The sequence below is a fragment of the Stegostoma tigrinum genome, chromosome 14 (assembly GCF_030684315.1).
Source record: "Stegostoma tigrinum isolate sSteTig4 chromosome 14, sSteTig4.hap1, whole genome shotgun sequence".
NCBI lineage: Eukaryota > Metazoa > Chordata > Chondrichthyes > Orectolobiformes > Stegostomatidae > Stegostoma > Stegostoma tigrinum.
The window spans coordinates 32,175,236-32,193,291 of NC_081367.1; the positions used below are offsets into that span (position 1 = coordinate 32,175,236).

The window sequence follows — 18,056 nt, forward strand, 5'->3', positions numbered from 1 at the left end:
TTATGAAATCACCATTTAGACCACACATTTTAGCTTATTATTCACAAATAAACTATTTTAATAGATTCAAGGTAGTTCAAAATAATTATTTTGAATTGTTCAAACTAGCAGAAATGGTAGCCTCTAACCAAATGTATCAGTTTATGAAAGAGGAAGTATCATCTGGACTGTTTATTTCATGAGATTTATACTATGTGCCTTGTTTTATTAGTGATAAAGTACTTAAGTTTTAATCATCTTATGATTTCCCACTCATATGTATTTTGTTTGTTTCAGCAGAATTACAATAATCCAGCTGTAATGGCTCTTGCTGTTCCAGTAGCAGTAAAGTTTCTGCAGATGGACAACAAGGAACTCTCCCGAAACATGTCAAACTACTTAGCACTTGCAGCTACTGGCAAACCAGAAATCCTTGCAAAGCACACAGCGACCATTGTTAACAATATACTTCAAGGTAAGGTAAAACAACATGAGCTACTCTGAATACCTAAGAATCAAAGTGATAAGTAAAAGTTCCTTGAGAATTTGACTGCATGACCTAGATAGATTATCAGTGCAGCACTGAGACTGTTGCGTAATGGGAACTGTAAATTTTCATAAGTTATTGAACTGTGTTTTTTGTTTCTACTCATTTTGTGGGATGTGAGCATCGCTGACTGGGTCAACATATCTTGCCCATCCCTAGCTGCCCTTGCGAAAATGATGATGAGCTGCCTTCTTGAACTGCTGCAGTCCTCCTGCTGTGGGTTGAACCACAATGCTATTGGGGAGGGAATTCTAGGATTTTGACCCAGTGACAGTGGAGGAACAGTGATTATATTTCCAAGCCAGGATGGTGAATGACTTGGAACAGAACTTGGAGATCACGGTGTTCCCATACATCTGCAGCCCTTGTGTTTCTAGATGGAAGAGGTCATGGGTTTGGAAGGTGCTGTCTGAGGATCTTTGGTGAATTTTGTGTGCTTTTCTTCCTGCTCGAATCGACTTAAAAAACTCTTTGGCACCGTTTGGAGTCATAGAGCTGCACAGCATGGAAACAGCTTGTCCTTGCCAACCAGATATCCTAAATAAATCTAGTCCTATTTGCCAGCATTAGGCCAATATCCCTCTAAACCCTTCCTATTCATATACCCATCCAGATGCGTTTTAAATGCTGTAATTGTACCAGCCACCACCACTTCCTCTGGCAGCTCATTCCATACATACACCACCGTCTGTGAAAAAAGTTGCCTCTTAGATCCCTTTTATATCTTTCCCCCTCACCTTAAGCCTACAGCCTCTAGTTTTGGACCCCTCCCCACCCTGGGGAGAAAAGTGTCTATTTACCCTATTTATGCCCCAAATGATTTTATAAACCTGTGTGAGTTCATCCCTCATCCTCCGATGCTCCAGGGAGAATAGCCCCAGTCTACTTAGGCTCTCACTATCGCTCAAACACTTCAACTTCAACAATATACTTGTAAATCTTTTCTGAACCCTTTCAAATTTCACAACTTCCTTCCTATAGCAGGGAGATCAGAACTGCATGCAGTATCCCAGAAGTGACCTAACCAATGTAAGCACACCTGCAACATGATCTCCAAACTCCTCTACTCACTGACCAATAAAAGCAAGCATACCACGTGCTTTCTTCACTATCTTATCTACTTGGACAACTTTCAAGGAACTGTAAACCTGTATTCCAAGGTCTCTTTGTTCAGCAACACACCCCAGGACCTTAACATTAAATGCATAATTCCTGCTCTGATTTGCCTTTGCAAAATACAGTACCTCACATTTATCTAAGTTAGACTCCATCTGGCACTCCTTGGCTCGTTGGCCCATCTGATCAAAATCCTGTTGTACTCAGAGGTAACCTTTTTCACTCCCCACTACAGCTCCTGTTTTGGTGGCATCTGCAAACTTAGTAACCATACCTCCTATGTTCACCTCTGAATTATTTCTACAAATGATGTAAAGCAATGGACCCAGCACCGATTCTTGTGGCACATCACTGGTCACAGGCTTCCAGTCTGAAAAGCAACCCTTCACCGCCACGATAACGAAATGTGAGGCCTGCTGAACACCGCCACTCTCTGTCTTCTACCTTCAGGCCAATTCTGTATCCAAATGGCTATTTCTCCCTGTATCCCACATGATCTAACCTTGCTGACCAATTTATCATGAGGAACTTCGTTAAATGCCATACTGAAGTCCATATAGATTTAAAGATGAGCAAGGGAATTCTCCCAGTAGAAAATATAAGGTGATATGGTCAGGTGACAATAGACAGAATATTTGATCCCATTTCTCATGTGATGGTAACTTTTTTTTATAACAATAGATTTCCCAGTTCAGTGAGTGTTTAACTGTTCAAGCGCTGTAACTGTAAGAGATGCACACAATCCGGTTTGCTTGTGATTTTCTTAAAAGAAAATCATATTTCTTGAGCCTAACACCTTGTCTAATAAACATAATAAAAATGCTCTACTTTCTCATACAAATGCATTTAATACTCCATCCTTAATTTACAATGTGGCTGGAATAGGTGAAGTAGGTTAAAAGTCAAAATAGGTCAGTTATATATAGATTCAGTAGATTAATTGCATGGATGGTTTCAGATTGGGATTAATGGTCTTCCTGAATTCTGCGACTGGATGATTCAAATATTTTGTCAGTTTTTCTATTTAGTTCCCAGAAATTACCAGCCACTGACTTTTAGATGCTGACCAAGGTGTGCACCTAATCAACAGCAGGCGGGATTCATGTTTACAGGGTAGACGGAGCGAGAGCACTGGGGGCTAGAGAACGCAGATTTCATTCATGATCCACCTTCTGCATTTGCTTTCCTCTGTTCCACTTGACTTGAGAGAAAATCAATTTCTTAAATCATAAAAAAGGAGCTAGTTTGCTCATCATATGATCTCCCCTGACAAACTGACTAGTTAACTAGACGTGGTGATAGCGAGTTGATCCCAGGCCCAGTGTTTTGATACAATTAGATCATTACTTAAGGAGTTCCTTTCTTAGCCAGAGTCTATTGTCCAAAGTGATTGTGAATAATGGTTTGTTCCTTGCATACTGATGGCTGTTATTTGAATGGGTCATGAAAAAGGTCATTCACAATTTTGTAAGGCAGAATTGTGTTCCATTGGACAGCTTGGCTAGGTTATAAACAGCTTTAAAATTTATAGGCTGTAATTATGCAAATGTTTAGCCATATTAGAAAATGCTGTCGAGGTGATTTTTTTAAAAAATGCTGCTGTTCAATCTTTGTAGCTACTTGATGATTTCAACCATATAACAATGTCATTTTTGATACTAACCATACCTTTATAAAACCTCCTTGCTAGGGAAAATGAAATACAAAAGCACTTTGTTGTAATTTTGGATTCACCAAAGAAAAAGCGACATTTGTTCAGCCATATACATAACAATCTTACAAACAATTCCAGCTGCAGCAAACGTGACAGACCTATTTTATTGAAAACCGAAAGAACTGTGGATACTGGAAAAGGAGAAGTTGCTGGTAAACCTCAGCGTGTCTGGCAGCGTCTATGAAGAGAAAAATCAGAGTTAATATTTTGGGTCCAGTGACCCCCTTTCTTTTTTTTTGCTTCAATTAGAATTAAGCCTCTTTTGGTGTTGGGATCTGGCCTCCCTAGGAGAGCTTTTGTATTTATAAATCGCTTCCTCTGAATGCAGTTCTGTGTCATCGTCACTAGCATCTGCTGGTAGTGCTTAGGGAATTTGAATGCCAACTGAGTGTTGGTTTGGATTTTGTGCTCCCTGCACTAAGCTGCTGGTGGATATACACTGGGACAGTTACAGTCCACTACAGTGAGAAAGTCTGCCAGATCAAGTTCCAATCAACCCCTTAAGGGCTGACCCAGTTGAATTAATCCCCTTCTCTGTTTTTTTCTTAAGGGAGGCTCTTGCTCCTTTTCCTGGAACTCTTTCTTCGCTTTACTTGCCCAACACTGTCTTTCCTGGAATCCCTTGCTTCTTAAAGCATGTCTGTATAACAGTGTGTCTCAACTAATTCCAATTAAACTCATCGACTGGTTGTTTATTCTTTTGCTGGCTGTGAAACTTTGTGGTGTGTGACTGTGTTGCCTACCTAACGGTTTCCTGATTTTGAAAAGTAATCTGTTAGCTGGGTCCACTACTAACACCTTCCAAGAAAGTGAAAGGCATTGTGTAAATTATAGTGATTTCTTTTGTTTATTTATTAGACTGTGTTTTTCTGGCGTTAAGTATAAATTCCCAAATTTCTCAGAGGATTTGGATTACAGTTAGTGCTGCAGAGGAAGAGTAATTATAACAAACTACATTGACTAAATAACAGTATTGAACTGTTAAACTTTGTTAAAACACAAGGTTTAAAAGAATTGGGCCCTAGCATAATCATGTCTATTAATCCAATGGGCTAATCTGTACCGTGAGTAACAAATAAGCAACATTTGTAACACAGGCTTGTGCACAGGATCTCTAGTTCCTGCAGCCAATTGTTGCAAATGTGCAATGTCCAATATTGGGCACTAAAGGCCTGTGTGAAGAAGGCAAATGACTATCAATTAAACAGTCAATTTCCAAATTGTCAATGGGAAGTCCATTCTCTGAGCAGGTTGAGTTGGATATTGAATTTAACATTCAGTCAGGTACAGAAAGTGAAATAGGGAGGAAGGGAAAGGATTGGATGAAGAGAGAGCACTGTGAAAAGGTAGAAAGAAAAAGCAACAGTGATTTAAAAACAAAAGTTCAACTTTTTTAGCACGCTAGCCTTCATTGCTCAGACCTATGACTATAGGAGTTGGAATGTTATGTTGAGGTTGTATAGGACAGTAGTGAGGGCTCTTCTGGAGTACTGTGTACGCTTTGGGTCACACTATTACAGGAAGGATATTTTTAAGCTGCAGAGGGTTCAGAAGAGATTTACTAGGATGTTGCCGGGAATGGAGAGTTTGAGCTATAAAGAGAGGCTGGATAGTTTGGGACTTTTTTTTAACTGGAGCATAGGAAGTTGAGGGGTGACCTTATGTAGATTTATAAAATCATGGGAGGATATAGATATGATGAATGTCAGTTTCTTTTCCCGGAGTTTGGGATCTAAAGACTAGGGGACATATTTTTAAGGTGAGAGGAGAAAGATTCAAAAAAGATCTGGGACCAATATTTTACACAGAGTGGTTTGAGTGTGGTATGAACTTTCAGAGGAAGTTGTGAATGCAGATACAATTACCATATTTAAAAAACATCTGGATAAGTACATGAATAAAAATGTTTGGAGGGATACAGACCAAGCACGCGCAGGTGGAACTAAGTTTAGTTTGGGATAATGGTCAACATGGAGTGGTTTGATGCTGTATGACTCTATGACTCAGCTATGACTGTATGAGGATTTGAAGGAAATGCACCTCTGTATTTGTAAAGGTTAATTTTCAGCGCCAGGGAGGCTGTTTGGAACAAATGACATAAGACTCATCTCACCAGTAAAGACACATTGACATTGAATGGACAAGCTATAATTTTTGATCATCAATGTATTCCATATGTGGAGTTTCCACATAGGGCAGCATGATAGCTCAGTGGTTAGCAGTGCTGTCTTCGAGCACTGGGGATCCCGGTTTGATTCTAGCTTTTGGTGACTGCCTGTGTGGAGGTTGCACATTCTCCCCGTGTCTGCGTGGTTTTCTTCTGACTTCCTTCCATGGTCCAAAGATGTGCAGGCTAGGTGGATTGGCCTTGGGAAATGCAGGGTCGTAGGGATAGGGGAGGGTTTGGTCCTGGATGGCGTGCTGATCAAAGGGTCACTGTGGACTTGATGGACGAAATGGCCTGCTTCCACACTGTACGGATTCTATTATTAGCTGAGATGTGTTCAACAACTTCCTTCCATTCAGTCCATTTGAATGTAGAGACTTTCTGAGAACTGTTAAGGGTGAGTCACCTGTACCAAAGGCTTAATATCAGGGGTGAACCTGCTTTTGGTTGGCCCACTTTAATTTTTCGACTTAGCAAAATATCTGACTCTTTCCACGAGATGTTATATCTTTTAGAGCTGTTGACTAGTTGTAACATTAGCTTTTCTGAAGTACCCATAGTCAGGAGGTCTGTGAAGATGAACAATTGTGAATGCAACACAATCTTGGTAGTGCAGGATTTTGCCAGGTCCAGGACAGTGGGGCAGAGCAGGAGGGAAGGTGACAGTGGTGAGGAATGAATGTCTTGAGGTACTTCAGTTGGTACTGGGGATATAGAATTGAGTCTCCTTTCAAAAGCCATTAGACTGGGATGGACAAAACTACCAGGTTTCATGTTAACCTCATGCCTCTCCAACGACCCACTAAGTCAGATTTTCCAGCCATTGATGCCTGCAGAGAAGCTATTGTCAATGACTTTCTCTTTACCACTGTGAACATTCTCATTGCATTCGAAAAGATCTCTGCGGTCCTCCTTGTTTTAAAGGAAGTGGCTGCAGAAGTAGTGGATTCTGGAAGGGTTCTGATTGGTTGGAAAACTGTTAATGTGACACAAAAACAAATTGCTGTTAAAGGTCAGCCAGGTTTGAGAAATCAGACTTAATGTTTAGGGTTCAGTGGCTTTTCTTCAGTCTGTTTTTGTTTCTAGTTTCCAGCATCCGCAGTTCTTCCAGTTTTTTGTTAATGTGACACCCTTGTTCAAGGAGGGAGGGATACAAAAAGCAAGAAACTATAGGCCAGTTGGTCTAACATCTGTTCTTGGGAAAATGCTAAAGTCTGTTATTCAGGAAAAAAAAATAGAAGAACATTTAGAAAAGCCTAACATTGTCAAATACCATCAACACGGCTTGAGGAGCTGCTTGGCCTGCTGTGTTCATCCAGCTCCACATTTTGTTATCTCGGATTCTCCAGCATCTGCAGTTCCCACTATATTTGTGAAAGAGAAATTGTGTTTGAGCTAGAGCTCTTTGAATTATAATAAGCAAAGTTGGTAAAGGGTACCTGGTAGCTGTAGCATGTTTGGATTTCAGAACGCATTCAATCAAGAGCCAAATAAAAATTTATTGCACAAGGCAGGGGTTCACAGTACTAAGGTGATGTGTTCACATAGATTGACTGATACACAAATCAGAGACTCTGAATTCCGCAGAAGGGTCTCTGAACCATAAGACATAGGAGTGGAAGTAAGGCCATTCGGCCCATCCAGTCCACTCCGCCATTTAAATCATGGCTGATGGGCATTTCAACACCACTTCCCTGCACTCTCCCCGTAGCCCTTGATTCCTTGTGAACCTGAAAAGTTAACTCTGCTTTGTCTCCAAAAATGCTGCCAGACCCACTGAGTTTCTCCAGCAATTCCTCTTTGTTTCAGATTTACAGTATCCACAGTTCTTGGTTTTGTTTTAATCAAGATTAATGGGTCTTTTTTGGGTTAGAAAGATGTAACTAGCAAGTGTGACAAGGATCTGTCCTTGGGTCTCAAGTATAGGATAGAGATAGGTTCACTGAGCAGGAAAAAGCGTGGTGGATGGGTTTAATATCAGAAACTGTGAGGCCATGCACTTTTATAGGAAGAATTAAAAGGAAGACTATTATTTAAATGGAAAGAGAGACTCAAAAGAAGGTGCAGCACATAGGCATCAGAGTGTTCTTGTGCATGGAACACAAATGGTTAGATGCAGTTGCAGGAAGTAATTGAGAAAACAAATGCAACTTTCGCCTTTATTACTAAGGATTGAAATTTAAAAATAGGGATGGCTTGGCTGGTTGGTGAGGCCTGTGATATATCTATAGATTTAGTCGTCATACTTTAAAAACTAAATACTCTCCTTGAAGGCAGTTCAAAAGCCATTCATTTGACCAATACTTGTGATGAAGGGATTAATTTATCAAGAAAAGATAATCTGGTTAGATTTAGAAGAATGGTGAGTGACTTAATTAAAACATCCACAATTCTGAGGAGACTTGACAGGGCAGATGTTGAGGAGATGTTTTCACAAGTGGGAGAAGCTTGAATAGTGGGACATTGTTACAGAATAAATGGGCATTTATTTAACACTGAGAAGTGAAGAAATCTCCTCACTTGGAGGGTAGTGAATGTCTGGAATTCTCTAGCCCAGAGGATTGTGGAGGCTAGATCATTGAAAATATTTAATCAGGAGGTTAATTGATTTCTGAAATAGTGAAGTGTTGAAGGCCAGGACGAGCTGGCATAGAAGAAGAATGGAGGCCTGTTGTGGATCAGTCATGTTCCTATTGAATGATCGTACAGCCTTGAGGTGCTGAGTGGCCTACTGTTGCTCCTCCTACTTATATCCCTTTGACCTTGAAGACCACAATCTATTTCCAAATACAGTTGAATCCATGAGAAGTCATTTAATGTTTGGTAGCCATTTTACGTCTTTCTGCCATTTTAAAGAGATGAGTTTTAAAAAATATACGACATCTTATCGACACAGTGAGTCATTCATGAGAACAAGTTTATGAAAATTTTATATCACTGCAGAAGTTCACAATGTTGCCTTAGACAGTGCCTTCCAAACATACGACCACGACCATCCAGATATCCATTCAGAGCAGATACATGGGAGACCACTCCCTTATGTCATTGTGGACGCACCTAAACTAACAGGACTGCAATGGTTCAAGAAAACAGCTCACCACCACTTTCTCAAGGGTCACGAGGGAACAGCAACAAATGTTGGCCCAGACATTGACACTTGTATCTCATGATTTAATGATAGAACTCCTCCCAGGGTAGTCTGTAATTTGAATGCTGCTGGTAATCCTCAAATGTAAGGATACTTGAATGCCACTTGCAACTAGAATATGCTCTGTAACTTAGCATCCAATAGTGTTAAATGTGGCCTTTTGCAATGATTGAAGCAATCTCAAGAGCACTGGTTAAGCAGTTCTGATTGCTTAGATTTATGTATAATTGATGGTATAAAATTTATATCAATTACGGTTGATTTGTGGTGCTTTCTGTTAACCTTAAGTCTTCATTACTGTAATGCATTATTCTTCCCTGCTTCTACTTCACTTGTTACTTCCATGTGTTTTTTTCTGGGTTTGATTTATCACTTTCTGCCAGTCTCTTCAACCCAATAAATTGTATTCTGTAATGGGTTATGTTACAGGAAGCAATGTTCAGATGAATTTCTGGAGGAGGTTGATGAGCTGTAAATGAGTGCTTCTTTTATGGGACATGCGACCATTGAGCTCAGCAGACTTAAAGGCAAAAGAATGAGATGTTGAAGTTTAATGAAGAAGTAATCTTTATAAAGTAACATGTTAAAACTTGGTTTAATGAATTATTTTTGTGTTTTTCACGCTCTTCAAGAATATTTTGTATCACAGTTAAGGTTTCTGTGACTATTCACTCAATTAGTGAGCCAACCCAACTCTCCCCACTTCTGCTGAATATGGTAATTAATGTGTCAAACAAGCTCATTACTCCTCTTAGCAAATGCATCACGCATATGGCTGAATGTAACCTTCTAGGTGCTATGTACGCATTTTCCCAATCTTGCAGGCATTTACACCAACAATATGCAGAAGCAGTAATATTGAAGCACTTGAATGGAACTGAGAAGTGGACCAGGAACTTTTTGTTGCATTAGGCACTGACCAGACCTTTGAATGAGATTTGATGGTAAGGCAGAGGTGGCAGTCAAAGAAAGGCTTTTTAAAATATGTTAATTGGCTGAGGGTCTAGACCAGCCTTTCTCTTGAGAAGTTAGTGATGAGCTGAATTCTTGAATTGATGCAACTCTTGTGAAATTGGTGTGCCCATAGTGCTGTTAATGAGGGATTTCTAGAATTTGACCCAGTGACAGTAAAGGTATGGCAATATAGTTCCAAGTGAGTTTGGTGTGTGACTTGGAAAATGAATTGTAGGCATTGTTGTCTCCGTTCATTTGCTATTCTTATCCTTCTAGCTAGTAGATGTCACAATTTAGTAAGACACTGTTAAAAGTAGTATTGTTGAATGGGCAGTCGGATAAACAACTGGACAAAATTAATGACAAAAGTAGGAACAAGGAGTATAATAATCAAGAAGGTGGCAATCGGCAATTAAACGGAAAACAAGATAAATAGATAAGAAAGGAAAAAGTAAAATCTCAATCAATCGTCTGGTCAGAGTCTAATGCAGCAAAAAGATCCTGGTCCACTTCTCAGTTCCATTCTAGCACCATTGCCAATATTACTGCTTCTGACAATGAAAAAGTGAGAAGAGTACCAATGAAACTGGGTTTAATGGGGAGGAAAATGTCTGGTCACATTAATTAGGCAAAAGCCAAAAGGTCTTTTTGTGAATGGAAAGGTCTCTGTGAAGAGTAGGGTGCAAGACAGCCTGCAGCGTGTTTGAAAGTAGGGACCAGGTTCTCGAGCATCTTTTGTGAATTTAACAGGTGGCAGCTGGTTTTGGGAGTGAATCATTGAAATGACATTTCAATAAAAGATGTTCTCTTGGCCTTTTGAAAATCCAATGTTACTTCCGTGTGGTATTGAAGATCTGTTAATGAAAAAGTGCAGATGTGCCTGAAAGGTGTCCAAGAAATGCATGACCAGTTTTTTACTTTGGACATTACTAATTCCATTTCAGGGTTTCACATTCTTATGTTTCTTTTCATAAAAGCATGTTTTCTATACCGTGTAACTGCCTGTTAACATAGGTCAGCGCAGTTCTTGAATTACAGTTATTTTTATAGCTGACCTCAGTTTATTCTACCTTTTTAAATTGATGTATTAAGATGGATCTGTTTATATATTTGTCTCTATGCCAGATTAGAGTCAGGTCAAGTACTAGCTGGATCAAGAACAAAGCTTCATCTTATTCCACTTAAGAATTTTTAATTTGCTTTTACTCCTGAATCTGTTCCCAAACTCTTTAACCTTATATTCTGTCCTGAGAAGGTGGTTAATTCGTGATTTTAAACCTGCAGCACATGATTATCTCGAGTTTATAGGATGCTGGCTATTGACACACTTGGTTATCTATTAAGTGATTTAGACTTGTTCAGCTGATGCAAATTTTTAATTGTTTTATATTTTCACCATCAAGCTAGCCAAGTAGTGCAGTGAATGTAAAGCAGTGAAAAACTGTCAATCCAAAACAGCAAGGTGACTCCATAAAATAAGCTGCATATGATTGAAAAATCTCACGGTTGCAATAAGACATAGGTTGTTAAAAATGGACAGCCCCTTTCTTCATTGTCTTTATTGAAACTTTACCAGTTCGTGAAAAGTATTTGCTGCAGCTTTTTGCATACTGCCTAAAGCCAAAATTACAACTTGAAGTGATTTTAAAAACAGTATTTTGATCTCAAATCATGTCCATGAACTGATCAAGTATCATTTTTGGAGGTTGCCATCTGCACTGCTTGATCAAATTACTATGTGTTCTATCATTCCTGTGTGTTCTTTCCCGTACAATAACTTAGACAAGCGTTTTAATTCCAGCATAAATTACTAACATTCCATTTTGTTATTTATTCATCTTTCTTTCTCATGTTCAAATAATAATGTTTCATTTTTCATGATCACATCTGAAACAGAGATTACAGCAGCTGGATAACCTGCTGTGCCATATTACTGTCTGCTTCTGAGACAGTCACCACCAATCTCAAGGGACTTTCTTCTGCTGCAAAGTTATAAATTTTGAGTTGACTAAATAGTCCAATAAGGGATCAGCACACCTTGCCACAGAAGTTGCTTGAAGCGTTTGGTGGGTGGGATACATTAAGTCAGAGGATTTAATGGCACAGAAGGTAGCCATTCTAACCATCATATCTGTACAAGCTCTCCGAATGAACCATTCTGCCTTTCTCCATGTTTTCACCATATCCGGGTGTATATTTCCCCACTTCCATAAACATCTAATATTTTCTCTTGAATGCCTCAATTGAGCCTGCCTCCATCATAACACTGGGTGGTGCATCGCAGATTCAAATGACGGTGTGAAAATGTTTTTTCTCCAATTACACTTGCTTCTTTTTGTAAACCTGTGCCCCTCATTCATCATCCTTTTACACCTGGGAATGGTTTCCTCAGTCTCCAGTGAAAACTTCTGTTAAGCATCTTTTTGCCTTTCTTTCCAAGGAGAGAAGTCCCAAACCCTCCAATCTATCCCCATAGCTGAATTGTCTCACCCCAAAATTGTTCTTGTGAATCACTTTTGTACTCTCTCCAATCCATTCACATCTTTCCTATAAATGTGCCACCCAGAATTGTACACAGTACTCTCTCTGAAATTTGAGAAGTGTCTGATACAAATTCAATGTTACCGACTTGCTCTTGTATTTGTCCATATTAATAAAGCCCATGATATTGTATCCTTTATTAACTGCTCTCTCCACCTTCCTGCTGCTATATTCAGTGATCTATGTACATATATACCCAGATTTCTCTGCCCCTGCACCCCTTTAGAACCATGTATTTTTTATTAAAATATGTTGTCTGACCATGTTCTTTCAACAAAAATGTATCACAACCTTTATTTTCTTTGTATTCATTAACAGCATGTGCATGTTGCTGGCTAGGCCAGCACTTATTGTCCATTCCTAATTATTCAGATGACAAATAAGTGTCAATCACATCATTAACACATTGTCACATGGATGTCAAACCAGATAATAATAGCAGTTTCCTTCCCTACAGAATATCAGTGAATCAGATGGGTTTTCCCCTGACAATTGCAGCGGTTTCATGGTCACCAATAGACTTAACTGCAGATCTTTAGTGAATTCGAACTCTGGTTTCCAGACCATTACTTGGGTCTCTGGTTTAAATAGTCTAGCAATAATAACAAACCCATTACCTCCTGAAGTAACTGCACAGATGCAGGGTCCTATCACCAAGTCACCCTTTACTTACTAGTCCACAATTTTTTTAAATTTGAAAAAAATATACTTTATTCATAAAATGTACAAATAATAAAACATCGTTATACACCTACCCAGTCATGCAAGCCACTCCCAGGTTACTCAGGGGGTACGTACACCAACTAAAGGAAAAAACCAAACAAAGAAGAAAAACAAAGCAAAGAAAATACCCCAGCAGTCATCACCCCGCACAGTCCCTGTTGCCCCCCTGACCAGTTGGGGAAGGTGCCAGCTGGGCCCAGTTACCAGATAGGGCCCTTTGTTCTATTCTGGACAAGGGGTTTCATACCATGGTCTTTCCCCACCGCACCTTGGCAGCGGCTGCCCCAAGCTTTAGCATGTCCCTCAGCACGTAGTCCTGGACCTTGGAGTGCACCAGTCTGCAACATTCAGTCAGGGTCAGTTCTTTCAACTGGCAGACCAGCAAGTTGCAGGCAGACCAAAGAGCGTCTTTCACCGCATTGATGGTCCTCCAGGCACAGTTGATGTTGGTCTCAGTGTGCATCCCAGGAAACAGCCCGTAGAGCACAGAGTCCCTTACTAGTCCACAATATATTGCTGTAGCCAGCCACCTCAGAGTGCATCCTTAACTGAGGAGATTCTATTCTCCTCGTTATATTGGTTATCCAAAGCTTTGTGGATTGGCCCAGGATAACAACCCCAATCAAGAACCTTGTAGTTAATGAGGTCAACCTGGTCCCAATCACTGCACCTCCCCTGAGCATTGAGCTTCAACTGCTCAGATTTTCACAAGTCCTTTGCACTTGCCCTCATTTGGGTTTGCCTGAGATACTCAGAATGGTTGATACCTCCTGGATGCAATTTTTTCACTTTGGGTGGTCTTGTGCAAGAGATTTACATGCATTTGTGGAGATGTTGAATTTTTTTTCAGGAAGCCTTTGGTGTTCTTGAAGTATTTTCTCTGTCCTGCTTGTAACTAATTGCTGTGATGGAGTTTGGAATCAAGCATTTGTATCTAATATCTTGTTTCAGAAGTGCAGACAATATGGCTTGGCCAAGACATGTCATTGACTGTAATCAATGCTTTAATAATGGGGATGTTAGCCTGAGAAAGGAAAATAGAGTGTTTTTCCTGCCAATGGGATTGTAGGATTTTGTAGAAGCATTGTAAATGATATTTCTCAAAGGATTTAGAGTTCTGCTATAAATTGTCCGTCTTGTCTGACACATACAAAAGGGCTGGTGACATTGCTGTCCCATAAATCATGGGCTTGGTGCCAAGTTTGAGGTCTTTGTCATCAAACACACTGTTCCTCAGAAGGCTAAAGGCTGTCCTAGCATGCTGGAGACAATTTTGAATTACATCACGGGCAGGATGGGAATTGAGAAGGCGCTTTAGAGTGCCCATCCCTGTGAAAGACAAAAGGGAAACTGATCTGTATTTACTGCAGCCAGTTGATGATGGTCACAGTTACTACCCAAGTGGTAGTGATGAAAATATACCCCATGTGATTTGCCTAACAGGCGACAAAGTTAACTTTCATTTTAATTTTGAGTTGGTATTTTAGTATCTTGGTATTGTCAGGAACAGATTCTGAGAGCAACTCCAATATTCTGTGAAAACTAGAAATGAATGGGTTCACCCTTCTTTAATTATTTACTTAGGGTTTAAACCTTAGCAGTTTAAATGCTTAAATGCAAAGGCAGGAGAGAAGTGTGTTGTTAGGAGATTACTGAAAATCCTGAGGACCTGAAATTGCTGTTAAACACAATGGCAGGAACTTCAAGTGGTATTAATATTGTTGAAAAATGTGTCTATCTGCCCAGCATCTAGGTGATTCTTTGATGTAAAAACCTGTGGCAGGCCACATCCACCAGAGCAATCTAGTCTGTGAGTATAACTGGGGGATCTGCAAAGTTTGTAGATCATGGTGGCAGTCAGCGAAGTTCAAGGGTATAAAAATATGGGAAATACATTTACACTGACTTGAGTGTGGAGTACCTTTTTATCAACAATCCAGTCATGATCTTACTCTACAATTGCTGCTCTTGATCGGTAATTTTCCTCCTCTTGCGTTAATGATACTAATGGAAAAAGTGCAAATAACACATTACGCTTACCTGACGTCTGAATTCAGGATATTCAGTTCCCCTTTCTAGTTGTGTAGTGATTCACAGGAATCCAAAGATCTTTTTCTGTTTTGTTATGATGCTGAATCAGCATATTAAACTTTTTTTAAGGGACAAACAAGATTAGATTCCATTTTTTAAAAATATATAAAACAGTTATTGACATGCTAATAGTACTTGCAATCGAGATATTATCAGAAGCCTCTGATATTGCCAGCTGATTTAATAAATGGTAACCAATGTAATCTGCAATCAGTTTTAAAGGAGCTGCATTTAGTAAAGACAGAAAAAGAGAGTTCAGTCAATGTCGGGATCATTGACATTGATGGCAAGGCTTTAATTATTTTTTGAGAGTGTTGTCCTTCAGTGAGTGACTGCCTCCTCAGCCTTTCCATTTTAATGTAAGTTCGGAGATTGCAGTGAATTACTCTTAATGGTTGAATCAGTTTCAAGGATTCAGCATAGCCTTCTGTTCAACGTGACTTTATTGGCATGAGGTTAAATTGTCTGCCTACCATATGTGTGCCTTATTGTAGAGATCACATGACTACAGCCTAGGAAGGACATTTTTAAATGATTGCATTTCAATCCAAGCATTCCCCTTCATAGACAAAAAAAAATGTACATTAGCATGTTCATTGAGTTAACTGATATATGCACCACTGTTATAATGTCTTTACATTCATTATTTCCACAAATCTATGCATATGCATTACACACATGGTCCTTAAATCACAATGGTCTGCAAATGGGACATGTTTGTTTTGTTGTTCAGCTGGGTGTTGTTACCCGAGGGCTGTGATTCCTGTGCCATTGACTGTTGCTGTGGCATCTGTTTTTCTGTTTCTGTGATTTTGTTGTTGTGTACTTCTGGATCTGATGTTTGATGTGTGATCTGTGCAGCTGGTGTATTCACCTTTTCCTGTTCAGCTATCGGCATCCGAGGAATAGTTTCTCTAAATGGGCATATGTACCTGTTGCTGTAACAATATAACTCGTTGATTAGTTCAACTGCATGTGATTGAGGACAGCTGCTTTAAACAGGTTGCCAAGTACCATTTGGATTGATTTTTGTTGAGAACATTGAAGGTTTGTGCTCTGACTAGTTTTCCAATGCATAAATCTGCGCCAGCTTAGCAGTTTTGAAGAAAGGATATTTGACTTTCAGCTGTTTCACTTTAATTTTGTCACTCAATGTTACTACATTCCAGCATCACTCGTCTTTGGAACGACGTAATTTCCATACCTTCAGTAGATGTGTTTCTCCCTTCAATGATTGCCTCATATAGATCAATGTGTGATTTGCTCAATTTCCTTATGATTCCTTTGGCTATTTTCACTGCCTCCTCAGCCTTTCCATTTGACAGGAGATGATGTGTGGAGTTGAATTTTGCAATTGTTTATAAAGCAACTGAATTCTTCACTTCTGAACTGATGATCATTGTCATTCAGACAATGTCAAGAATGCTGTAATGGCTGAAGTGTGCTGTCAGGCATTCAGCAATCTCAGTAGTAACATTGAGGTCATCTGCTTCACCTCCCAGTAATCAAAATAATGGTCTACACCACCAATATAATTTCCTGAAAGTGTACAAAGTGCTGCTCTCAACTTCATGCATGGTCCCAACAAAAACAAAGTTGCTGGAAAAGCTCAGCATGTCTGGCAGCATCTGTGAGGGAGAAAACAGAGTTAACATCTTGGCTCTGGTGACCCTTCCTCAGAATCGGACCCGAAACGTTAACTCTGTTTTCTCCTTCACAGATGCTGCCGGACCCGCTGAGCTTTTCCAGCAACTTTGTTTTTGTTCCTGATTCACAGCATCTGCCGTTCTTTTAGTTTTATTCATGCATGGTCTGTCTGGGATGTCATGTGTCATCAGTGGTACCTCCAGCTTGCTTAGCTTAGTACTCATTAGAAGCACTGCGCACTGGTTCTTGATTTCATCGCTCATGTTTGGCCTTGCTTTCCCCAGACTGGACGCGCTTTAACATCTCTCCTCTCAACTAACAATTGTATTTCCTTTGTATAATATACTATCTTGGGCTGTCAATTTATCCACGTGTGTCTGATATTCTCCTCGAGCCACAGGAATGTCCTTGAGGCTCTCAGACTATTCTGTTTCCAGTACTACTTTGTATCTTGTTGGGTCGATGTGTCTTGAGCATTGCCTGTATTATTCAATGTGTCTATTGAGTTGATCACTTTGAGAGCATAATGAGCTGCTACTTTGGATTGAGTTTGGAAGATCCGAGTTTTTTTTTTATTCTGAGTGCTGCTGAAGACATCTTATCTGCAATGTACATCCTCGTTTCCCACTGTAATTTAGTAGTGGCTCCGGGATTAAGTTGGAACCACAGAGCTTTCCAATCCCTCCTGAGTAGGTTTGCTTGCTCTGGGGCTGCTGTCTTGTCAGCAGGCACTCAGAAGGACTGGGCCTGAGGAAGTGAGACTCCCTAAGATCTAGCCCCTACCCTTGCTTCTAGCCTGCCTGCCCCTCCCCTCCAGTGACTTGTAAATACCTTCCATTCCCATTCCACCGTTACAATGGTACTTTGACTTCAACATTTAAGTGAAAAGTGCTGGTTGAGCAGGAGCACGAGCGGGAGCTTGGAGCAGGGGCCTGTCGGGAAGCCGGTGAGTCACTGTTTTTGAATTTATATAAAGCTTAACTTGGAGCAGAGGTTTCTGGGAAGGCAGTGACTTTTTTTTCATCCCTCGGCTATATAACTGATCATTGTGTAAACCCGAGACCCTACCCTTGTAGGGCCTCCCACCCATCCACCTCCTCTAACCTTATACACCAGGGACAAATCAAGGTAAGCTTCTCTTTTTTTTTAACCTTCTGTTTAGGGGATTAGCAGGGATGGCAGTGCAGGTAGAGGAATGTTCCTCCTGCATGAAGTATGAGGTGAGGGATGCCATTAGCGTCCCATCCAAATACGTCTGCAAGAAGTGCACCCAACTCTTGCTCCTCCAAGACCGTGTTAGGGAACTGGAGCAGGAGCTGGATGAATTTCGGATCATTCGGGAGGTGGAGTCAGTGATAGACAAGAGTTTCAGGGAAGTAGTTACTCCTAAACATGAGGAAAGCTGGGCCACTGTTAGAAGGGGGAAAAA

At 40.1% G+C, this 18,056-nt stretch overlaps 1 protein-coding gene across 7 annotated transcripts in view; it reads left to right on the forward strand.

Moving 5' to 3' along the window:
- Positions 1-18,056, forward strand: part of veph1 (ventricular zone expressed PH domain-containing 1) — a 226,132-nt gene that overhangs the window by 29,841 nt on the left and 178,235 nt on the right. For 5 of the 7 annotated variants that reach the window (XM_048542472.2, XM_048542471.2, XM_048542470.2 and 2 more), the window contains one exon: positions 277-454. In XM_048542472.2, coding sequence (XP_048398429.1) covers positions 277-454 — 178 coding nt within the window. The remainder of the gene's footprint in view (positions 1-276; positions 455-18,056) is intronic. The other 2 variants (XM_048542473.2, XM_048542475.2) reach the window with 1 other exon arrangement.